Source organism: Oryctolagus cuniculus, chromosome 3, assembly GCF_964237555.1.
Source record: "Oryctolagus cuniculus chromosome 3, mOryCun1.1, whole genome shotgun sequence".
In the NCBI taxonomy this organism is placed as follows: Eukaryota; Metazoa; Chordata; class Mammalia; order Lagomorpha; family Leporidae; genus Oryctolagus; species Oryctolagus cuniculus.
Window position 1 is genome coordinate 137104370 of NC_091434.1, and position 25657 is coordinate 137130026.

General features: G+C 45.8%; 1 protein-coding gene across 1 annotated transcript in view; it reads right to left on the reverse strand.

The window, feature by feature from the left end:
- PRKAR2B (protein kinase cAMP-dependent type II regulatory subunit beta) overlaps nucleotides 1-25657 on the reverse strand; it is a 131910-nt gene that overhangs the window by 34486 nt on the left and 71767 nt on the right. Inside the window, exons 3-4 of the mRNA XM_002712035.5 lie at nucleotides 9673-9725; nucleotides 4359-4442 (exon numbers count right to left, since the gene is read on the reverse strand). Of these exons, the coding sequence (XP_002712081.1) occupies nucleotides 4359-4442; nucleotides 9673-9725 (137 nt within the window). The remainder of the gene's footprint in view (nucleotides 1-4358; nucleotides 4443-9672; nucleotides 9726-25657) is intronic.

Sequence of the window (25657 nt, forward strand, 5' to 3'; positions counted from 1 at the left end):
CATACATCATCTTTAAAAAGGATCTGAGATAGGAGAGGAATAAATCAAGCTAGTTTGAGATCACGTTCAATGACAGTTCTTTGTAGGGTAGGCATTTGGTGCTGAAGCTGGGATGCCTCTCGGGAGGCCACTCACATCTCAAATCAGGGTTCATACCTGGGTTCAAGTCTGACTCCACACCCCATCCTAGCTTTCCACTAACGCTTACCCTGTTGGGTAGGAGGTGATGGCGAAGTAGTTGGGACCCTGCCACACAAGCAGCAGACTCAGCCTGAGTTCCTGCTCCCAGCTTCAGCTTGGCCCAGTCCCAGCTGTTCGTGGGCATCTGGGGGTGAACCACCACTTGGGAGATCTCTGTTTTCCTCTTTCAAATAAGTAAAAGAATTTCTTACAGTGAGCTTTCAGAAACTTTATAAATATTTCCATCTTTCCTACAAAACATTCAATAATGATAATTTATCAGCTGGCTTCTTCTTTTTCCCCTTGGAAAGTAGATTTTAAAATATATAAGACCGTCAGCAAAGCAGTAAAACAAGTCTTGAAAAAATTCCTATGTCTACAAAAGTAGTAACTTTAATTAAGCAAAGGTACTCCTTGACAAATTACATTAGCAAAACAATTTTAAAAAAATGTATTTATTTCAAATGCAAAGTTACGGAGTGGGGCGGAGGTGGGGAGGGACACATCTTCCATCCACTGACTCACTTCCCAAATGGCTTCAAGGCCACAGCTGGGCCTGGTAGACACCAGGAACTTCATCCAGGTCTCCCACGTGGGTGCAGGGGCCCAAGCTCTTGGGCCATTCTCTGCTGTTTTTCCCAGGCCATGAGCCAGGAGCTGGATTGGAAGTGAAGCAGCTGGGACTTGAACCAGTGCCCATATAGAATGATGGATTACAAGCAACAGCTTTTACTCAATGTGCCACAATGCCAGTGCCACAAAACAAGCTTTTAAAATAGTTTTAAAGGCAATCGAAACATTTCACAATGCTTTTAAGAGGATTTCGAGTTGAAACAGCAAGGGAAATCAATTTGGAGGACGGAATAGAAAAGCAGCACACTAGGAAAGCCTAACCAGCAATTATTTCATGCAGGCCTGCTTATCACTCAGTGTACAGACATCAGAAATCACTGCTCAGTATGGAGAGGAACTAGACATTCAGTTCAGTGGAAAGGACATGAACAAAGTAACACATGGCAGCACCCAAACACTGCACTTGAACATTTCCACATCTAGCTCCGGTGCTTGGTGCTCAAGGTACGCTGAGCACCCACAGGACTTGGGTGCTCGTGAGAAATGCCAGCCACGAGCTGGTTTCACTCCAGATCTACTGAACCACCCTACGGAAGCTGCCCTTGAACAAGATCCCCTGCAATATGTGGGCACTTCGGAGCTCGGGCGGCACCGTACTGGTGGCCTCTGACATCCTCCCATGGGAGGCTCTAGTTGAAAACCAGAGATTGAAGCCTATTCCTAAGCCTAGATTGGCTCTTATGTTTGAGAACACCTGATCCACAGACTGGCGGCACTGCCAATTCAGGATATGGGACCAGGTCTTTGCTTCCTTGGCAGGGGCCACCACTGCGGGTACAGCGATGGTGCTCAGTAAACCTGAGTGGGATGAACCGAGTCCATGAGCACAGACATATCAGATGTGGCCACTCTGAACAACTGGAGTCACACAGCAGAGTGTAAGTTCAAGCGTCTGGGGTCACTTAAATACCATTATTCTGTTACAAATAAAAAATATATCTTGGGGCTGGCACTATGGTACAGGGGGTTAAGCCACACTGCCTGCAGCACCTGCAGCCCATACAGATGCCAGTTTGAGTCCCAGCTGCTCCACTTTCAATCTAGCTCCCTGCTAATGTGTTTGGGAGGACACCGGAAGACAGCCCAAGTGATTGGGCCCCTGCACCCATGTGGGAATCCCAGAAGAAGCTCCTGGCTCCTGGCTTTGGCCTGGCCCAGCCCTGGCCATTGTGGCCACCAGGGGAATAAATCAGCAGATGGAAGATTCTCTCTGTCTCTCTCCCTCCCTCCCTCCCTCTGTGCCTTTGCTTCTTCCTCCAACTCTGACTTTCAAATAAATAAATACATCTTTAAAAATACATCTAGAAATATTATTTACAATTAAATATGCACAGCCGAATAAATACAAAAGGATAACTCAAAGCATCCTTGTTCTAGTCTTGTGCTTTCTTTCAGAGTACCACGTGTGTGTTGCGAGCCTTGAGTGGTGTAGCCAGCCAAAGAGCGACATCATTTGGGAACTGCACAGCTCCTGCCCTCCCGAGACTGTAAGGGCCAGGTGCATGGCCAGTGCAGGACTGTTGCAGTCAGCCATCTGCATTCAGCAGCAAGGCACGCTGGTCATGCGTGGTCCTAACAGCTTGGGTTTCCTGCTAAGGACCCTAGGAAGGTGAATCAAATCCTTTATTTCCCTGGCTTTTCTTTCTTTCCAAATTTATTTGCTTTTAGTTTTCTAGGAACTATAAACTTGAGCTACTTTCCATATTCTCAGGGGCTCTGGGTAGACAGACAAAGCTTGATGATTTCAGAGCAGACATAGGCCAAGAGACTGTGGCACTGGGGCTGGTGCTGTGGAGCAGTTAAAGCCCCAGCCTGCAGTGTCGGCATCCCATTTGGCACCGGTATGAAACCTGGCTGCTCCACTTCCAATCCAGCTCCTTGCTAATGTACCTGGGAGGGCAGCAGAGGATGGCCCAAGTCCTTGGGCCCCTGTACCCATGTGGGAGACCCAGAGGAAGCTCCTGGCTCCTAATTGGCTCAGCTCTGGCCATTGTAGCCATTTGGGGAGTGAACCAGCAAATGAAAGATCTCTCTCTCTGTGTCTCTCTCTCTTTCTGCCCCTCTGTAACTCTGCCTTTCAAACAAATAAAATAAATATTTAAAATGAGAGAGAGAGAGAGAGAGAGAGAGAGACCGTGGCATTGAGTATGTTGAGTCCAGGCAAGTGATATATATATACACATCCAAATATGAAGAGAGGCTGGCGCTGTGGTGTAGTGGACTGACACTCTGCCTGTGGTGCCAGCATCTCATATGGGTGCTGGTTTATGTCCCAGCCACACCTCTTCCGACTCAACTCTCTGCTATGGCCTGGGAAAGTAGTAGAAGATGGCCTGAGTGCTTGAGCTCCTGCATCCATGTGGGAGACCCAGAAGTTGCTCCTGGTTCCTGGCTTTGGATCGGCCCAGCTCTGGCTGTCGCAGCCATCTGCAGAGTGAACCAGTGGATGGAAGACCTTTCTCTCTGTGTCTGTAGCTCTACCTCTCAAATTAAAAAAAAAAAAAAGAAATTGAAGAGAAAATGTATTTCTTTAGATTTCAAACACTATAACAGAGTAAAGCAAAAATAAAAACCTGTTGTAAAGTTCTAAAAAAAAGAGACCTCCAAAGTCACAAATGTAATTCCTGCCAGCAGAGGACATAGCAGAAATGGTATTAGAGACAAAGGGGACTTAAACAACGTTTCAGGGTGTGAACATGAACTAGGACGGAAGAACTGGTATAGTGCAGCCTCTTCATCTTTCTAAAGACATCTCAAAGACAGCGGGTCTTGATGCAATGCTGTCGCCTCGAGGGCATCAATCTGCACACTACAAGATGTGAATATGACCAAAAAGAAAGAGGCATGTTGAGGGAATTACAGGAGTCGACTGTGCTTTCACATGTGGAAGTAGGCAGCTGGGGTGCTTTCCTGAGTGACCACACAGTGGGGACCACACGTAACCCGTGGCCAAGGAGGCAGAATGCTTAGGTCAGGGTGCGAGGCGTGATCTGAACAGCACGTTTACTCAGACTGAGAGTAGGTAACTCTGGAAATACCCAAACCAAAACCCTTACAGAGAACGACCCTCTCCTACCTCGAAGATGAGCAAGATGTTACAGTTGGTTTGTGTAATCCTAGGGCTTACAAACATCCAAGCATAATCACTAGCACTGGCTGCTGAGCCAGGCCATCCACCCAGAGCCCTGAATGCCCCCAGTCCTGTGTATCCCTGCGTTCTTTATGAACACAACGTCCAATGCTTCTCTACCTGGACCATGTCACAGGGCTGGGTCTGTAGCGAGTGACCATGAGGGATGAGATTGTATCTTCCCCCAGACAAAAAGCCCAGCTTACACCTTGTTCCAAGAGCAGTGCCCCCACCAAATGCAACACTCCCCACCAGCAACACAGCCCACTGCGTGTGCAGGCAGCCATGCTAGAGCCTCGGCCATCACCCCAGGGTGATGTCAGCTAGCTCGTGACCAGGGTAAAAGTGAAGACCCCACACGTTCTCTCACATTGCTCCCCAACAACACCATTTCCATGGTCACGATTTCTCTTACCGGATCCAGGTTCTTAAACAGCAGGATGTCTTTGCAAGCCTCTTGCAATCTATTTCTTTGATCATCAGTTTTGGGATGTATGATCTAAAAGGACCGCAAAGGTAAAAAAAAACAAAGCCATTAGTCAAATATCATCTCACTCAGAGGGATAAATATCTCCTAAGCAAATATCAGTAGGAATCCTCCAAGGCGTTGCTAGTGCTCAAGTTTACATTAGGTCAGTGTCAAGATTCACTGTTAGCCACTAAGTAGGGCAGGGGGGTGGAACACACTCATCCATACTGCACCTGAGTGATTTTCAAAACAGTGGTTTCCCCCAGGTGAGCAAGTTCATGGCGCAGAGCTCTGTGGCTGGCTATAACACTCTCACCCTCCCGCAGGTGGGGATGTGCACGAAAGGCTACAGCAGCCAATCAAGACACTGCTTGCTTCTTTTTCTACTGAGCTCAGTGCTCTCAGGATGCAGCTCTTCGCTCTGAAACTTCATACAGTGTCTAAGAACAAGTAAATTCTTAACTGTCCACCTCATTAGACGCCAAACACATTTTCATGCACACTGTCAACTGTCCCCTCCCTCAGCCTGTACGTGACTTTCAGAAGGGAGCAAGCCCATGCCACTTCAAGACAGGGAGGAACAGGGAGAATGAACCCCAGGGGTGCTGGCACTGTCGATGGAGAATGAACTGCAGGGAAAATAAAGCTCTCCACTCTCACTGTACTTTTCCTCAGGGGAGTTGAGACCAGCTGGAATGGCCTCTGCACGTGGGCCCTACCAATGCTCTGGAGCCTGTTTCGACTAACAGAAAGCTCAGTTCACGTGCACCAAAAGGCCCACTCTTTTGCAAGCATCGGCTGTTTGTAACTGCAAAATGAGTTAGATACAAGAAACACAGGAGAGGTTTCTTGGTGACCAACAAGGCACTTTTACCTATTCTAGTGTCACCCAAGGTGCAAGTGTGGGAGTTGACGAGCAGGTGCCTCACCTCCTCAATCAGCCAGCCCCAGGCAGCAGCGGGTTTGGTACCCACCACCGTATCATAACTCATAATGAGAAATTTAAATCAGTATTCCACGCCCCATCAGATGACTAGAACTGAATGAAAATCACAAGCCTGAGAAGCCCTGAGAACCAGGACAGCAGGTGTGACCTACAGCTAGGTGTCAGTTACAGATCCCAAGTGACTGGCAGCAAGTGGAAGACGTCACCATACTTCCTCCTCCAAGCGTCAGGAACACGTCAGCCTTTGCTTACTGTCTGCCCAGCAGTCACCTCTAAGTGGATTCTGAGACAACGAACAGATGGAAACAGAAAATGCAGATCCTGTTTCCACTACTTTACGGCTACGCAAGACACCTGGAACATGCACACACTAAGTGACACCAACCAAAACGTACTTCTTCCCACTTCAAGTGAGGAACACAATACACCAAACAACACAGCAAGTTACTCGTCACGTCACAAAACCCATCTAGAACCGGAGCAACCCTGAATGCCTGCCTGCTCAGGGCCTCAGTCCTCCTCGCAAAGGGTGGGGGCACCACGCCTCCAGGGTGCACCTGCTTCATTTCCGCTGTCAACTGAAACACTTCTGATGAAACCTTTACCGCGAGCAGAGCCAGGCATCTCCCTCTTTCCCCTCCCTGCTGCTACCTACCATCAATTAACCCTTTTAAACTGTTTTTGCCTTAGTCCTGCCCCCCAGTGCTACTGGCTGCAGATCTCCCAGTTCCCTTGTTCCTTTTCCCATGGATCAGCTCGGGCCACAGTGCGCTGCAGCCTGTGGCATAATTCAGGCCCCAACCCTCCCCCAGCCCGGGGTCTCCCGGAGGCGGCCTCACCCTGCCTCTCCATGGACTGAAGGTCTGTGTTGTCCGGATCCCTACTCTGCTGCACCATCCCTCCAGAACTCCCATTTTGGTGTTCATCACTGGCTTGCTTGCTGCTGGTTGCCTGTGCCTGCTGCTAGAATATAAGCTCCAGAAGAGCAGGCACTCAGCCAGGCTGCTCACTGCTGGATACGAGACACTAGGCCAGATATGCAGAAAATGCTCCCAAACAGAACAAAACCAAACCCCTGGGGAGCCACAGGACACAGAGGCATTCTGCTCTTACACTGACTGGCTTTTCACACCCAGCTTTGGCAAGCTGGGTGGACACAACCCCCAAGTGAAGGCATCCCAGCCAGATTTGAATCTATCTGAAACTCTTGGAAACTGGAAACCTGAACACAGAGACAATGGCAAAAAAAAAAAAAAAGAAGAAGAAGAAAGAAGGAAGGAAAGAAGGAAGGAAAGAAGGAAGGAAGGAAAGAAGGAAAGAAGGAAAGAAGGAAAGAAGGAAAAGAAGGAAAGAAGGAAAAGAAGGAAAGAAGAAAAGAAGGAAAGAAGGAAAAGAAGGAAAGAAGGAAAAGAAGGAAAGAAGGAAAAGAAGGAAAGAAGGAAAAGAAGGAAAGAAGGAAAAGAAGGAAAGAAAGAAAAGAAGGAAAGAAAGAAAAGAAGGAAAGAAAGAAAAGAAAGAAAGAAAGAAATTGGTATGGAGTCCGCGCTGTGGCATAGCGGGTGAAGCCACCTGCAGCACCAGCAAACCATATGGGAGTACTGGTTTGAGTCTCAGCTGCTTCGCTTCTAATCCAGTGCCCTACTGGTGAACCTGGGAACGCAGAAGACGGGCCATGTACTCGGGCCTCTGCCACACACATGGCAGACCCAGATGGGGTCCCTGGCTCCTGGCTTTGGACTGGCCCAGCTCAGCTTTGTGGCCATTTGGGTGATAAAAGATCTTTCCCTCTCTCCCTCTCATACACACACACACACACACACACACACAGAGATACACAGATTATCTATCTATCTATCTATCTATTAATCTATATATCTAACGAGAGAGCCCCTCTATCTCTGCCATGTAAACAAATGAAACAAATCTTTAAAAAATCAAGAGTAATTGGTACCTAGGTCCCCCTAAAAACAAGCCTCCTAAGTTTTGCATCCATGCTGCTGCCTCCCAGAGCTGGCCTGGCTCCTGCCTGCCAGCCACAGCTTGGCCTATGAACTCTTTCTGGAATTCTATCAGAACTCCCTCTGTTCAACAGTCTGTCACCAGAATTTTCTTTTTCTTATTTATTTCAATGTAATTAGCTTCTTCTATGCAGCCAAATGAATCTTAACTGAGGGCAGCCTCTTCAACAAAACTATCAGAAATTAGTTTAGAGTGAATCAATCGGCTTTTGGGTGCTGGTTCATGTCTGGCTATTCCACTTCCGATCCAGCTCCCTGCTATGGCCTGGGAAAGCAGTGGAAGATGGCCCAACTGCTTGGGCCCTGCACCCACGTGGGAGACCCAGATGAACTCCTGGATACTGGCTTTTGCTGAGTTCAGCCCTGGCCATTGCAGACTTCTGGAGAGTGAACCAGCAAATGGAAGATCTCTTTCCATGCAAAAATAAATAAATAAATAAATAAATAAATAAATAAATAAATAAATAAATATTGAAAGAAAGAAAAAAAGGCGAATGGGCCAAAAATTCTGCCTGATCTGACGGGTGAAGTGGTGGCCAAAATTCCTCTCCAGATCTCACTGGTTTTGAGCGGTGAGTTACTACACTGTACTTTCAAACAGTATCAGTAAATGCTCTGGGACATAGAGTTTCACCATTTAAAGCAACTCATCGCATCTGTATCAGGGACTAAATTTTATCACAGACAGGTATGCACAAATCTGAAGGGGGTGTAGCCCTCAGATGTCACTCATGACTCTTTCTGTCAGTGCACAAAGACCCAGCGACCAAGGCGGGGTTTTCGTGGTCTGCGTCACAGGTCAGTGAACATGTCTGGAGCTAAGGTGGTGCAATCTCCAAGCTAAGATCCTTCAGTAACTTAAGTCCTGGTCCTGAGAAGCCACACTGGCCGCTGAGAGGCTCCCTGGGGACAGAGTAAGTGGGATGTCAGGATCTCCTGTGACCAGAGGCTCACGCTGTTACTACCACCGGTTTTATAGGCGTTTCAGGAAAACTCAATGATGTGATGCCTTCAGGACACAGCTTCTGCTTTTCCACAATAACCTCCACCTTCCTGAGGCTCTGCTTCCCCATACACCTCCACTTTATTGAGGGATTTTTCAGAGGCCCTTGTTTAGGCTTTTTTTTTTTTTTAACTAATTTTTTTTTAACTTGCTTGAAATGCAGAGTTACAGAGAGAGGAAGAGAGACAGAGAGAGAGAGATCTTCCATCCATTGGTTACTCCCCAAATGGCTGCAACAGCCAGGGCTGGGTCAGGCCAAAGCCAGGAGCTTATTCTGGGTCTCCCACGTGGGTACAGGGGCCCCAGTACTTGGGTCATCCTCAGCTGCTTTCCCAGGTACATTAGTAAGGAGCTGGATGCAAAGTGGAGCAGCAGGTATGGCCAACTCTTATTCTGTTTACTTTTTCCTGAATAAGTAACAGGGGGATTAAGCTAAAGAACACAGCTGAAAGACTCCTACGAGACACGTGGGACAAATCCTTAGAAAAACACTGGGCCTCTGACAATCAGCAGCTGAGCAAACCAGCAAGGGCCACAGAGTTTAAAAAGCACTAACTAACTGCTATCAGGACGTCATTTTTTGGTGAGTTTTATTCTTTTGTCATTTTATTGTGAGTTTCTGTTTCAGAGGGAGGCTCTGCTTTGACACAGGAAAAGTAATTTGAGGTTTTCCCCAGTATTTTTCTTCACTAGAAACACACAGGGGTGGGGTATGTCCAGCCGGCAGGCATATGAGGTCTATGACATTGCAACTCCAGGCGGGACTCAAAATCTCAAAAGATCTACACCAGGCTACTTCTTAAACTGATTGTTTTGTATGGACCTGCGAATGATGTTGTAAGTATCCAAGTGGCCCTTGGCAGAAAAAAGGCTCCCCAGCTCTGTAAGAAAAATAACGTTATCACTGAAAACTGCAAAGATTTTCCATCACCAGCACGTATTTGGCCAAAGAAATAAAACTACAGCTTCAGTGAGCACATCCAAGAGGTCCTCAAAGAGTCCACAGAAAATGCATGTTATGAAAAACCACGCAGGGATTTCAAAACTTTCTGCACCAAAATAAACTTACCTTTCAAGTCCACTTTTCCACGAACCATCTTTCCTTTTATCCAAAGAGAAATACTCGTAACAAAAATAATTCTACACTAGGCTGTCAAAGGCACGACGAAGAAAAGAAACAGGCAAAATAATTTCATTATGTCTGCTGTCAGTCCACTAACATCCTTTCTATGATTTTCCTTCAATCACATGAGAGTTTCGATTTACAATGAATTCATTCAGTAAATGACCTACCCTGGACTCGGCATCATCCTCTTCCTCATCAGGATTGTAAGCTTCCGCACATACTACAAACACAAAAATAGACATTTTAAAGATTATTTCATTCAAAAAACCCCAAATTACAATAAACACATCTTTAGAAAGGAACAACAAAGAGTACCATGGTACACAAAGCCCAGGGCAGGCAGTCTGCCCCTACAACCAGTTCCAACTTGGAACCTGCAAGGAATTTCCTAAAACAAAGCTGTACTTTAGGATACTGTCAACTGCTCTTTGCTTTCTCCCCTTTCAGAGACACAGAGTGTAAACGCTTTTGTCGTCTTTGCAAAGTAGAGAAATACCAAAGAACAGCAGCATAAAAACAGTCTAAGGTTGCCACACATGATCAAGTTATCCTCATAGATTATGGAGAACTTAATCTGTGTTTCCCCAGTAATTTTCTTCACTAGAAACACAGGGGTGGGGTATGTCCAACAGGCAGGCATACGAGGTCTATGACATTGCAACTCCAGGCGGGACTCAAAATCTCAAAAAATCTACACCAGGCTACTTTTTAAACTGATCGTTTTGTATGTTGCCACACATGATCAAGTTATCCTCATAGATTATGGAGAACTTGATCTGTGCAGAGCAAACATTAGCAACATTCTGCCTATTCCTGTCTTCACTCTGCGTTGAGTTTCCATTGCTCGTTCAATTTGTTTAAAATCTGCTTTTTTCGGTTAGCACTGTAGGAACATCACATGCCACTGGAAACATTTTGTAAATATTGATTTTAAGGACTGAAGATTATTTGTCACAGGCTATAATTAACTACTTCCCTAATGCCAAACATTTAGCTGGATTTTATTAAAACAGCTTCACGGTAAGCATCTTCCTACATAAACATTTGTCCACATTTCAGATTATGCCGCAGGCATTATCACTGAATGTTATTCTGTAGGGCTGGAAGGTATGAGAATTTTCAGGCATATTTACACCAAATTTCTTTCCAGAGGAATCGCAGGCAGCATCCGTTGTTCTACGTAAAAAATGCTCCTCTAGTTGTAGAATGGAATTGAAGTTGTTTAAAATCTTTGCCAATTTAAAAGAGGAAAGGATTTAGATTTTTTTTAATTACTAAACTTGAATAATTTTTCAAATGCTTCTTGGCTGATTATAACACTTCATTTGTCTTTACCTGTGGGGGAACTCTAGGTTTCCTTTTTGATTTAATCCAGTTCCACAGTATCACTTTATCTGTTACGTTCTCATCATGGTCTTATCCAGTTTGCTTTCTTTTTAGTTTTTATTTATTTGAAAGGCAGAGACAGAGATCTTCCATCCACCGACTCACTTCCCAAACACCTGCAACAGCTGGGGCCGGGCCAGGCTGACGCCAGGAACCTGGAACTCCACCTGAGTTTCCCATCTGGTTGGCAGGGGCCCCATCAATCACGGAGCCACCACCTGCTGACCCCCAGGGTGCACACCAGCAGGAAACTGGAACCGGAAGCAGGCAGGGACTGAATCCCAGGCACTCAGGTGATATGAGCGCAAGTTGAGTCCTAACCACCGTGCCAAACACCTGCCCCCATTCAATCTGCTTTTAAACCGTAATTACAAAGTTTTCTGCACGCCATGCATGTGCGTTGATGTGTGACACAGAGACACCTACCAGGGCAGAAAATTCCTCAGTGTGATTTCAACTCAACCTTAAGGGTCACAAAGGCACCTCTCCCTTTGAACCTGGAAACCCCCCTCTTAGTATCTGCAAATCTGAAGATGTGTTACTTCTCTTCTTTCAATTTCTTAAAGGCAGATCTTCTCACTTCTACTCTCTTGCCCATAATGGAGTTTATTCTGGCACTGATATGCAAAGTTCCAGAACAAAAAATAGGCAAAGGGCTGACCAATGTCTTTCAGGGCAGGCCATCAAGAGCACTAAACCAACATTAGTACCACCATTAACACTCTATTGCAAAACCTGACCCTGGCTTTCCGTTCTTCAGGCACTGATCTACACATCCAGAGCGGTGGTGTCCAACTGTACCCTACACACAGGATGAGCGGCAATGTCGAGAGACATTTTGGTGGTCACAGCGGCTGGGGGGCTGGAGGGAGGCTGTCCCCACCACCACCACCACCAGCCCTGGACAAAGAATTATCTGGCCCCAAACGTCAACAGCACTAGGGCCTGAGAATCAATGACGTGAAGCACCTTATCTCATTCAATCTCAGAACAGCCCTAAAGTGGGCAGATGGAAAATGGAGGACTAAGGCATGGAGGGACCAAGGGCACACACTGTGGCATCTGATTCCAGGGCTGCCCGTCTGGACTCTGAAGCACCTGCTCCTCTCTGCTGTTCACGCTTGACTGACTGCCAGTGCAGCGTCTGCCCATCAGCTTCCTGCCTCAGAACCCTAACAGAAGCAGTCCTGTCTCTCAGGGCAGGCTCGCCTTGAAGATCCTCACTGATGCATGTAACCAGAACGCCCATTTAGTGACTGCCTTCCCCCATGAAGAATGGAGGCAGCACGACCAGCCAGTTCTCTCCCTGCAGGAACACCACAGACGAGGCCAACTCACAATTAAAAGGTTGCTTGGTGAGCAGGAAATGGGAAGGAAAAGAGTTTGTCAAATAAATTGAATGTTTAATGGCATCAGGCTGGACAGCCCGAGGCAACCACACACACAACACAGATGGTCCTGCTCGTGTGGCCGGGACACTTTAATTGGATTGGCTGCCACCCTCCAGGGAGCAGGAGGGACTTCTCCTCAGAAAGCCTGGCCCTGTAACTTTCTGTGTCTGTGCATGAGCTATGCCTCTTAGGTAGACTGCATAATTTGTAGGGCACAATGCAAAAAGAAAATTAGGCCTTGTGTTTGGAATTAATTAAGTTCCCAGAGGGTCACAACAGCAGTGCAAAAACCAAAGGCAGTGAGGGGCCTTGTGAGCATGGGGCCCGTGAAGCTGGCTCTGTTCACAGGACCAACATGAACAAGGAGGTGATGTAGGAGGTGAGATACTCAGTTCTTTAAGGCGAACTGTTACATACGCTGCTATATCCTCTGACCCTTAGTGTTCATTCGAAACTTAATTTGCAGAAGGCAATTCTAATGCTCTAATTTTTGTTTCCTAATCCCCAACTAAACACCATGTAGAGTAAGAATCTATGATTTTTCCATCAAATTGTTAGGTCGGAAGTCAGATATGAGTTTATGTGTGTGTGACAAAGGCCTAAGGAGACATCTATGTCCAGCATCTGCATCTCAAAGTCATCCCGATAACCTTTCAGGGGCAGCCCAGTATTTGCATCCTGCCCTGCCCCTTCTACCCGATAACCTGCCAGGTGGGGGTCCCCGCCCCTTCTGCCTGATAATCTTCCAGGTGCAGCCCAGTATCTGCATTTCAAATATCCTGCTCTGGATCCTGATCCTCCAGGGGGTCCTGCTCATCCTTCCTCTAACCGGGACAACGCCAGCCAGGCTTCCCCCTTGTCTGATAACTTCAGGGGGAAAACTCAGATAGGAATTTTTCATATTGACATCCAAAAAGTCTTTTGTTCCAGGAGGAGTAGAGGTGGAGAGGCAAGACCTATCCCCTTAAAAACCTCTGGCCTCAACCAGACTGCGCTCCCAGCCCTCTGCCTCTATGCTGAGCTGCCCGCCTGGCCAGGTGTACTCTCTCCACTGAACTATGTAACCCCGCTCTCCCCAGTCTGAGCGATTGGGCACTCTCTCTCAGGTTCTGTCTGGAGAGGTGCCCATCCGTTCTTACGAATATCCCTGCCCTAATACACCTTGTTATTTGCTTTCCACTTACTCTCTGTCTCACGCCTGAATTCTTTCTTGCGCAAAGACAAGGACCCTGCAGTTCTCCGGTAACAAAATGTCCCAGCACAACTGAACAACACCCCTCTTTGGTTTGTGGTAATTATTTCATCATGTTTGTGGGCTGTTTCACTGAAGCATTTATTGTGCCACAATTGCAAGGATTTAGTTGTTACTGTTTATGTTCCAGTTGTTTCACTAGATTAGAGTTCATCTACCACTACTGCCCACAGCCAAATCAAATTAAAGCACCTGCCGTTTCATGAAGTTGCAATGGTGCCTTTCAGCTCTTTAAGGTCACTTAAAGTGTTCCCTCTAATTGGAACTCCCCCCACATTTTTCTTCCCAAATCATCCCTTCACTTGAACCATAAAATTAAAGTCACAGTTGAATTTTGTTCTTAAAAATTTTTTATTTAGGGGCCAGCACTGTGGCAATAGCAGGTAAAGCCACTGTCTGCAGTGCCATCATCCCACATGGGCTCTTCTTCAAGACCCAGCTGCTCCACTTCCAACCCAGCTGCCTGCTGATGCACCTGGGAAAGCAGCAGAAGATGGTCCAAATGTTTGGGCCCCTGCACCCATGTGGGAGACCTGAAGAAGCTCCTGGCTCCTGGCTTTGGATTGGCTCAGCTTTGGCCGTTGCAGCCATCTGGGGAGTCAATCAGAGGATGGAAGATTCTCTCTCTCTCTCTCTGAGTCTCTGACATGGGTGGCAGGGACCTAAGCACTTGGGCCATCTTCTGCTGCTTTCCCCAGGCCATTAGGGAGCTGAATTGGATGTGTAGCAGTCAGTATGGTTACCAGCACCCATATGGGATGCCAGCATTACAGGGTGGCGCTTTTATTAGCTATGCCACAATGCCGGGCTTAGGGTCACATCTTGACCTCTTGCCTACACAGAACTAATACAGGAAACCCCATTTCTGCACTCATCCTTTGCACACTTCCAACCAAGTGGGAAGAACTCATTACTGTCACTTAGCGTGCTACGCTTTCCCAAAGACATCACAATCGGTTTGCTCTCCGGGCTGGGACTTGCAGCCCCTTCAGAAACTGACTGTGTGATCTTATTCAAGTCCTGGGCACTGACCTAGCGCACTGCCTGGCTGAATGCACATTTCTGAATGAATGGCTGCTTAGGTTCTGGATGGCAGAAGGAACGCCTCTAATAACCCACAAGAGTGGATTTGTGTATGCTGAATGGATGGGTGAATGGGTTCAGATGTGCTACATGATGACTCCAAGAAATGGGGACAGAGAGGCTGAGTAACACTGAGAACCTTCTGTGCTATTCCCCAAAGGGCCTGGCACAGCTCAGCAAATAAATGTGCAACAAATGAATGAAAGAAAGGCTCTGTGCCTGGATGGCCACTCAAACCCAAGCCTTCAGATAACTTGTGTTGCCTCTTAATCTTTCTGAAATGTACTAGGCACTCTGAAACTTAGCTTGAAACTATAGACTTCCTTCCTTGGCTGGCAATTAGATAGTGATGAGGGGGCAGATATCACATATAAATATGAGAGAGAAAGAGAGAGAGAGAGATCATATATTAATATATGACAGAGAGAGACAGAGAGCTTCCATCTGTTGGTTCTCCCCAGATGGCTGCAACAGCCAGGAACCAGAAAGCCAGGACCAAGGCACTGGTCTTCCACATGGGTGGCAGGAGCCCAAGGATTTGGGCCATCCTCCACTGCCTTTCCAGGAGCATTAGCAGAGAGCTGGATAGCAGAGTAGCAGGGGCTCAAATCAGCACTCTGGTATGGGATGCAGGTATCACAAGCGATGGTTTAACCTGCTGTGCCACAGTGCACAATGCCAGCCCCAGAACCTTCCTCTTTGTAGGCCCCTCAGTGCGTGCATGTGGTCAGTTACTATACTGGTTGCCTAGGATGGTGTGAGCATTTCAGCAGATTCTCACACTGCAGACAGAGTGGATGAAAAAGGAAATGTAACAACAGATACCACAGAAATAAAAAGAATCATCAGAAATTACTACAAAGAGCTGTATGCCAAAAAACTGGTAAATCTAGAAGAAATGGATAGATTCCTGGACACAGCCTACCTAAGTTGATCTATGAAGACACAGAAAACCTAAACAGACCTAAAGCCAATATGGAAATTAGATCACTAATAAAGACCCTCCCAACAAAGAAAAGCTCAGGACCGGATGGCTTCATTGCTGAATTCTACCAGACATTTAAAGAAGAACTAACTCCAATTCTTCTCAAGCTATTCGAAACAACTGAAAGGGAGGGAATCTTCCCAAGTTCCTTCTATGAAGACTGCATCACCTTAATTCCTAAGCCAGAAAAAGATACAACAGAGAAAGATAACTACAGATCGATTTCTCTGATGAACATAGATGCAAAAATCCTCAATAAAATACTAGGCAATCGAATCCAGCAGCACATCAGAGAGATCATTCACAGAGGCCAGTACTGTGGTGCAGTAGGTTAATCCTCTGCCTGCAGCGCTGGCATCACATAGGGGCACCGGTGCTAGTCCCAGCCATTCCTCTTCCAATCCAGCTCTCTGTTATGGCCTGGGAAAGCAGTGGAAAATCACAGGGGAGACCCAGAAGAAGGTCTTGTGTCCTGGCTCTTGGCTTCAGATCGGCCCAGCTCCTGCCATTGTGGTCATTTGGGGAGTGAACCTGCAAGTGGAAGACCTCTCTTTTTCTGTCTCTCCCCCCACCACTATCTATAACTCTACTTCTCAAATAAATAAATTAGAAAAAAAAAGAACCAAAAAAGATCATTTACCTGGTCCAAATGGGATCTATCCCAGGTATGCTTCAACATTTACAAATCAGTCAAAGTGATACAAACCATTAATAAACTGAAGAACAAAAACCTTATGATTATCTCAACAGATGCAGAGAAAGCATCTGATAAAATATAGCACCCTTTCATGATGAAAACTTTAAGCAAATTAGGTACAGAAGGAATATTCCTCAACCCAATCAAGGCAATTTATGACAAACCCATGGTCAGCATATCTACTGAATGGGGAAAAGTTGGAAGCATTCCCACTGAGATCCAGAACCAGAAAAGGATGTCCACTCTCACCACTGCTATTCAATTTAGTCCTGGATGTTTTAGCCAGAGCCATTAGGCAAGAAAAAGAAATCAAAGGGATATAAATTGTGAAGGAGGAAGTCATACTATCCCTATTTGCAGATCTTATATATAGGGGACCCAAAAGACTCCACTAAGAGACTATTGGAACTCATGGAAGAGTTTGGTAAAGTGGCAGGATATAAAATCAACACACAAAAATCAACAGCCTTTGTATACACAGACAATGCTATGGCTGAGAAAGAACTTCTAAGATCAATCCCACTCACAATAGCCACACAAAAATCAAATACCTTGGTATAAATTTAACTAAGGACATCAAAGATTTCTACAATGAGAATTACAAAATATTAAAGAACGAAATAGAAGAAGATACTAAAAAATGGGAAAATGTTCCATTTTCATAGATCAGAAGAATCAATATCTTCAAAATGTCTATACTACCGAAAGCTATTTACAGATTCAATGTAATAACAATCAAAATACCAATAACATTCTTCTCAGATGAAAATAATGCTAAAATTCATATGGAGGCCGGCGCCACGGCTCACTAGGCTAATCCTCCGCCTTGCGGCGCCGGCACACCAGGTTCTAGTCCCGGTCGGGGCGCCGGATTCTGTCCCGGTTGCCCCTCTTCCAGGCCAGCTCTCTGCTATGGCCAGGGAGTGCAGTGGAGGATGGCCCAAGTGCTTGGGCCCTGTACCCCATGGGAGACCAGGATAAGTACCTGGTTACTGCCATCAGATCAGCGCGGTGCGCTGGCTGCAGCACACCGGCCGCGGCGGCCAATGGAGGGTGAACCAATGGCAAAGGAAGATCTTTCTCTGTCTCTCTCACTGTCCACTCTGCCTGTCAAAAAAAAAAAAAAATCATATGGAAACAGAGGAGACCTCGAATACCTAAAGCAATCTTATACAACAAAAACAAAGCTGGAGGCATCACAATACCAGATTTCAAGACATACTACATGGCAGTTATAATCAAAACAGCCTGGTACTAGTACAGAAACAGATAGACAAACCAATGGAACAGAATAGAAACACCAGAATCTAAGCATCTACAATCACCTTGTCTTTGACAAAGGAGCTAAAATCAATCTCTGGAGCAAGGACAGTCTCCTCAACATATGGTGCTGGGAAAACTGGATCTCCACATCAGAAGTATGAAGCAAGACCCCTACCTTACACCTTACATAAAAACCCACTCAAAATGGATTAAAGACCTAAATCTACCACCTGATACTATCAAATTATTAGAGAACATCGGGAAACCTTGCAAGATTTTGGCATAGGCAAAGAGTTCTTTGAAAAGACCCCAGAGGCAGAAGCAATCAAAACCAAAATTGAAAAATGAGATTACATCAAATTGAGAAGCTTCTGTACTGCCAAAGAAACACTCAACAAAGAGAAAAGGCAATCAACAGAATAGGAGAAATTATTTGCAAATTATGCAACTGATAAAGGATTAATAACCAGAATATATTAAGAGATCAAGAAACATAACAGCAACAAAACAAACAATCCAGTTAATAAATGGACAAAGGACTTGAACAGGCATTTTTAAAAGAGGAAATCCAATGGCCAACAGACACATGAAAAAATGTTCAGGATCACGAGTCATCAGGGAAATGCAAATCAAAACCATGGTGAGGTCTCACCTCACTCCAGTGAGAATGGCCTTCATACAGAAATCAACATACAACAAATGCTGCTGAGGATGTGAGGAAAAAGGTACCCTAATCCACTGCTGGTGGGAAAGTAAACTCGTACAGCCACTGTGGAAGAGAGTATGGAGATAACTCAGAAATCCGAATGTAGACCTACTATATTTTCACTCCTGGAAAAATATTCCAGGAATTCCCACTCCTGGGAATTTACCCAAGGGAAATGAAATCAGCATATGAAAAGAGTTATCTGTACCCCCATGTTTATTGCACCTCAGTTTCAGGATAGCTAAGATACAGAATCAACCCAAATGCTCATTACCTGAAGACTGGATAAAGAATTATGGGATATGTGAACCATGGAATACTATATAGTGGTTAAAAAAATGAAATCCTGTCATTTGCAACAAAATGGACAGAATTGGAAAACATCATACTTAGTGAAATAAGCCAGTCCCAAAAGGACAAATACCATATGTTTTCCCTGACCTATGATAACTAATGGAGCATCTAAAAGGTAATCTTTCATATGTTTTCCCTGACCTATGATAACTAATGGAGCATCTAAAAGGTAATCTATACAAGTGAAATTAATACTTCAAGATGCAATGACTTTGAGTCATTGACTGTTGAGGAACAGGTTTTTTTTTTCCATACAATTTGTTAAACTCTTTACTTAGTATAGAGTTAATCATATGTGTATAAAGATAACTGAAAATTGATCTGAGTAAAAAAATAAGAATGGGAATAGGAGAGGAAGGAGGAAGAGTGGTGGGAGTGTGTTTGGGAGGGCAGGTATGGTGGGAAGAATCACTATGTTCCTAAAGTTTTATTTATGAAATGCATGAAGCTTTTATTCCTTAAATAAAAAGTTTCTGGGGAAAAAAAACCTACAGTGACTTTGCAGTTTGTGGGGCTGACCCTCCATCTTTTCGTGCGCTCTATACATAATGTGGTAGACAACAGGTTACACCAGCTCCCAGGTCTTTTCACCAAGAGCCCTCTACACTTTGTGGTTAATGTCGATCATCAGCCCAGTTAAACAACTTCACTGTGCACAAGTACACACAACTCCCATTAGCACTATGACTGCAAGAGAATAAGCAACCAGATGGAACTCCATGAGCCAGGGGCCCTCAGCTCTGACACTGACTCCGTACACGCAGTGCACCCTCCATAAATATTCACTGAAGAGGTAAAAGGCAAATGTGCATGTCTTGGAGGTGTGCAATCTGGAAAAAACAAAACAAAACAGGTTCTATAAAATGTATTCTCCAGTGTTCTCATGCACCAAGATTTAACCAAATTTATTTAAATAATAATAATCAGCTTGAAATACATTATAAAAAGCACAGGTGTGCTAGACAATAGAGTTCTGATTCAACAGGCTACTGAAGTAGAAATGCCCTCCTACAAAGAGAAAAATGTTATTTTTTTTAAAGATTTTATTTATTTATTTGAGAGGCAGAGTTATAGAGAGAGGTAGAGACAGAGAGAGACAGGTCTTCCATCTGCTGGTTCACTCCCCAAATGGCCACTCTGGCTGGAGCTGCGCTGATCCAAAGCCAGGAACCAGGAGCTTCTTCTTGGCCTCCCACGTGGGTGCAGGGGCCCAGGCACTTGGGCCATCTTCTACTGCTAACACAGGCCACAGCAGAGAGCTGGATCAGAAGTGGAGCAGCCGGGACTAGAACTGGTGCCCATATGGGATGTAGGCATTGCAGGTGGAGGCTTAGCCTACTACAACACAGCCTGAGCCCAGAAAAATGTTATTTTCTACAAGTAGTCTAAGGTGTGCATTCTCAACTAAAACAAAAAAAAATTGGTTCTTCAGGGACAAAAAAAAAAAAAAAAAAGAAAAAAAAAAGAAAAACCCTGTTACTTTACTTTGTTATACAGCACGGACATGGAAACAGATATCCGGGATGTGCGGCAGTGCAGCCACAGGAGTGATGGGAGCACTAAAGAAACAGATCGAGAAGCACTGGCTAACGGCCAACGGTTGCAGCCAGGCGAGGGGAAGAGGCACCGCGCCAGTTCACAGCTTGCCCTCCTCTACTCACTCACCTTGCTGCCAAGGGAACTGGGCGCCTGACTGTTCCCATCCATCAGTAGTGACGGTAAACTTGCATTCACAGAGCACAGGCATTTGAAGAACATGCCCAATTCAGAAGTTCACGTTCCGAACTCAAATCACATTCCAGCAAAAGGACCCATAGGAAGACTCGTTTACTTAGAAATATTTCCTGAAAAGCGAGGCATGATGCAGACAATAAAGGGACAACGCAGTGTGTGCACACAAGGGGCCTTTCAAAACTTCACAAAAAAGTGCATTGTATCTTGTTTTAAAGATTTTTTTATTTTTATTAGAAAGTGACAGTTATAGATAAAGAGACAATGAGAAAGAAATTTTACACGTGCCGGTTCATTCCCCAAGTGGCCGCAATGGCCAGAGCTGGGCCAGGCCAAAGCCAGGAGCTTCTTCTAGGTCTCTCTCCCACATGGGTGCAGGGGTCCAAGCCATTCTCCGCTGCTTTTCTAGGCCACCAGCAGAGAGCTGGATCAGAAGTGGAGCAGCCGGGACTAGAACCTGCACCCATATGGGATGCCAGTACTGAGGTCGGCAGCTTAACCTGCTACACCATGACGCCAGCCCCCTGCACTGTATCTTCCACTCCTGTTTTCCAGTGAACTTTCTGACAGCCCTGCCCTTATTTATCTGTAACATACATTATAAATAACATGTAACTTAGCTGTGTGCATCTTTAAGAACTGCATATGGATATGTACTGTATATCATTTGAAACGAGCCACAGGTTGCTCACTGGCTCCTGGTGCTTGTACCTGGAACTTTGTGCCGAGAAGGAAACACAAGCACATCACATGTCACTGGAAAAGTGACAAGATCGACTCTTACTTCAAGGACACGGGGAAGCACGCCATCACCATAATCTCAGAGGGGGAGGAAACCAGAGGGTTCTGAACAGCGCAGTTGCAGGCAGGCAGGAGCCCGGCTCTAGGGATTGTTTGCACAGTGGCGTGACTGCGGTTAACAACAGAGTAGTTAGTATATGCAGTGTACGTACGGGAGAGAAAATTTTCAATGTTTTACTACCCAAAATGATACGTTTCAAGTCACAAAATGCTAGTTACCTGATCTGATCATTACATACTTTTACTCATATCAAAACATTACATTGTGTACAATTACTATGTATCAACTTAAAAACAAGCAAATATTTTTTAAAGAAAAAGAATTCTTATGTTAAAAATCCACAGCAGGCCAGCGCTGTGAATGGGTAAAGCCACTGCCTGCAGTTCTGGCATCCCATATGGGCGCCAGTTCGAGTCCTGGCTGCTCCACTTCGATAGAGCTAGCTCTCTGCTATGGCCTGGGAAAGGAGTAGAAGATGGCTCAAGTCCTTGGGCCCCTGCACCTGCCTGGGAGATCCAGAGGAAGCTCCTGGCTCCTGGCTTCAGATCAGCACAGCTTGGGCCATTGTGGTCAACTGGGGAGTGAACTAGTGGATGAAAGACCTCTCTCTCTCTCTCTCTCTCTCTCTCTCTCTCTCTCTGCCTCTCCTTCTCTGTCTGTGTAACTTTGACTTTTAAATAAATAAATCTTAAAAAAAAAAAATTCACAGAATAAGGCGCTCAAGAACCCTTAACAGAATCACTACAATTTCCTAAAACTGCCTTTTGAATTTTTAGTAGAATCAAGTTATTTAATATGTTAATACTCTGCTGCTTCCTGCATCAAATCATTAAACGTTATTCTAATGCGCCCTGTTAGAAGGCAACACATCAGCTATCAAAGTGACATAAATGTGTCCTCTTGCTACCTAGCAGAAGCCTGGCACTCTTCCTTCAATGGTACGTGAGTGAACATTTAATCACCAGGTCAGCTACCATCAGACCAGCAGGATTTTACCTCAAAGATTTCAGCGACCGTACTCCACTGCCTACCCTGTGGTGGTTCGATGATGGGAAAACACTGTCCCCACATAGGATGTCCTGCCTCTCCCAGGGCCAGCACTGGAGCCAGGATGGTCACACACGCACAGGCTGCTTCCCAGGTCTCCATGAGCTCTTTCTCACACCTTCCCGTAGGTGAGTTCCACGATCATCCCAAACATACAATCACCATTCCTAACAAATCTACAAGACTTTTCCCTGTAATTTCCACCATAAAACATTGTCTCACAATCATTTTTAGATTCCTTAACTATTCCATCAAATCACCATGACTCGTTAGGGAACTGTTGCTTGTGTTGGCTTTTAACGGGAGAGGATAAACGTTCAGAACAGAATTTACTTGTTCCTTTTGCGTATTTTTGTTTCTAAGGCCAGCTTTGGTCCACACGCACATCACTGCCCCCCCTGGGAGACTGTGTCATCCAGGGCCATTCCCACCCCACAAGGCAGCTGTCACATTCAGACACCACCGGTTGGGGGTTGCTGAAACGCGCAAGTGAGCAGCCAGACAGAACTTCAAAGGGCTCAGAATTTGCTATTTTCTTACAATTAAATTTACAGAAGCCAAAGTCTTCTTTCATCTGTTTCCAGAAGAAAAGTGTGAATTTTTCTTCAAAAGCACCTCCAAAGGAAAAACAAAACCCTATGTCGGAATCCACATACGTTCAGTTAAGTGAGTTTTTATTTTAGATTTGGGATCCAAAGAGTTGAACGCTTCGGGTTTTTCAGTGCGTACACTCAATCACTGGATCTACCCCGAGCACATTTTCTTTCTACCACACACTCAACGTGCGTGTACTTAAGTCTACAAAATTTCAACCGCTTCTTTTCCTAAGCATGGCACAATGAGGAAGACAGTGAATTATACAGGTTCATAAAAAGAATCCTATTGACATGGGATAGGCAGGCAGCTAGCTAGGTCTGCAGAGCTGCGGAGTCACAAGCCCCATGTAATTCTATATCCTCTTACTTGTTAGTCAAAATGCCCCCTTTCCCAGGATGCATCTGCTTCATCTAGACACCTAAGGAAGATGCCATAAAAATGTGTATTTCAAGCGCCACGTGGAACTTGAGGAGGTGCTATTTAATTCCCAGGTGGCTTCACACCGACAGGCCCCACTCCCAGCTTCACAAAATGAGAACAACAAACAGGAGGGGCTCTGTCTCTCTTTCCTTCTCTTCCGCAGACCAGGGCTGGAGGGGCTGCCAGGTGCTCTCCCTGCTTCTTCCCGACCCCTTCTCGGGCAAATCTTCTGGCCCATGGCCCACTCATGTCATGTATCTCTGTGTGTGTGTGTGTGTGTGTGTGTGTGTACGCATGTGTTCACTCTCACCTTGGAAATGAATTCTATCACTCTGTGTGCCAGCACTTAGCATGTATGTCATTGTACACAACAAGAGCCTGGAGGAAAAGAAATTAATGCCCTTTGGCCACATCATTGTCAATAATGAGCACATCACAGAGGACGAGTTCAGCAAAGGACAGGCTCAGAATTCTACATGATTCCAGTCCATGCATCCTGGCTGGCCTGTGGGAAAAGTCTACATTCACAATGGAAGCCTGACGCCCTATAGCTCCCAATGTTCTTCACATACGGGTATAAGAAAATGGGCAACAGATGTGGCATGGTAGTCGTAAGCGGGTGGTCATCAGCCATGCACCCAGACCTCATGTATTAACCCTCCGGCTGCCACGTTGCACCACGGAGCCCTGATGCAGGCAGCAGTCTCTCTGCAGAAGGCGGCTGCTCGTGGAAGCCCCCACAGGGCCAGTGCCTTGTGCCTCCCCAGAAACCTCTCATTGGCTCCTCGTCTTCACAGGCCTCCTTTCCACTTCTGTCCTCACCACCCAGCCCGTCTTGCTTCACCACTGGTCATCCTACAGCTTGGCCACTTTACGACCTGCTGCCCAGGCCAGCCAGAGGACCGACCCAGACCTAACTCAGGCTGCATTGGGTGCCTGCAGAACACAATGAAGACAAAAGCAGGAAATACCGGAAAACCCTTCCTGGATCTCAGATCTAACTTCTGCTGAGACAGCTGTCTTTCTGGAGAGAGAGACACAATCCAGACTTCATCATGAAGGAAGCTGTAGGAAAGACTCAACAATTAATTAGTCTGGAAATGTATGGCCACAGCTTACTCCTAGGTGGCAGTCACTCATCTCCAGAGCCTCCGGTTTAAGGCTTGTGCCCCATCTAGATGCAGCAGAAAAGCCTGCAAATTACCCGAGTGTGGGAAAAGGGTACTCTCGTGTCCCAGCTCACTGGACATAAAAGCCATACAGAAGAGAAACCGGAGCTTCTAAGGAATGCTGAGAAGCCTTTAAGTGGACAACAAACCTCACTGAGCTGTCGAAATTTCACATTGGAGAGAAACCAGCGAATGCAGCAAAACTTCACTGCGTATTAGAAAATTTATACTGAACCCCAAAAGCTCTGGATGTACTGAGGATGGTAAAATGCTCCCTCAACTTTGTCCTCCTACTCTGCATTTGAAGGGTGACACATGGAGAGGGCGTACAAATGTAAGAAATGAGGAAACAGCTTCAGCCCAAACTAAATCTTTTTGAAATTTCTATTTATTTTACTTTATTTGAAAGGCAGGGAGAGAGACAGAGATTGTATCTGCTGGTTCACTCCCCAAATGCCCACAATAGCCAATGTTGAGCCAGGCTGAAGCCAGGAGCTAGGAACTCCATCATGGTCTTCCTGGTGAGGGTAGCCAAGGACTGACCTCTAGACTCATCACCTGCTGCCTCCCAGGTACAAATCAGCGGGAAGCCGGAATCAGCAGCAGAGCCAGAACTCAAACCCTAGCACTCTGATAGGGGAGGGGGCATTCCAAGCAGCATCTGCCATGCTAGGCCAAACACTCGAACCTCCCCTCTCGCCCTGCCAATAACTTATCAAAAACACTCACAGTGGGGAGAAACCTTGTGAATGTGGGAGAGCTTCCATTCAGTTGTCACGCCTCAGTCAGCAGAGAATTTATGATGGAGAGAACCTGTAAGGGGTGTGGGAAAGTCTTCAGCCACAAACCAAACCCCACAGAGCTGGAGCACTGATATACTAGATGGAATGCGGAGAAGCCCTTAGTCAAAGGCGTCTGTCTCTGACATCAGAACGCCCACACTGGAGGGACGCTTTGTGAAGATAATGACTGTGGCAAATCCTTTAGCCAGAAGGAAAACCTTACTCATCAGAAAATTCACATTGGAGAGAAAGGTTGTTTGCATATCAGCTGTGAGGAAGTTTTCCTTTGGAAGTCAAGCCTCATCAGACACCAGAGAACCCACACAAGAGAGAAGCCCTTGGTGTACAAGGACAATGAGCAAAGCTGCAGCCGCCAACCGAACCTTACTGAGCCTGAGAAAATCTGTATTGGAGAGGAACCCGTTAAATGTAGTCAATGTGGAACAGCTTTTGGCCACAAGCACCTCAGACAACAGCAAAGCATTCA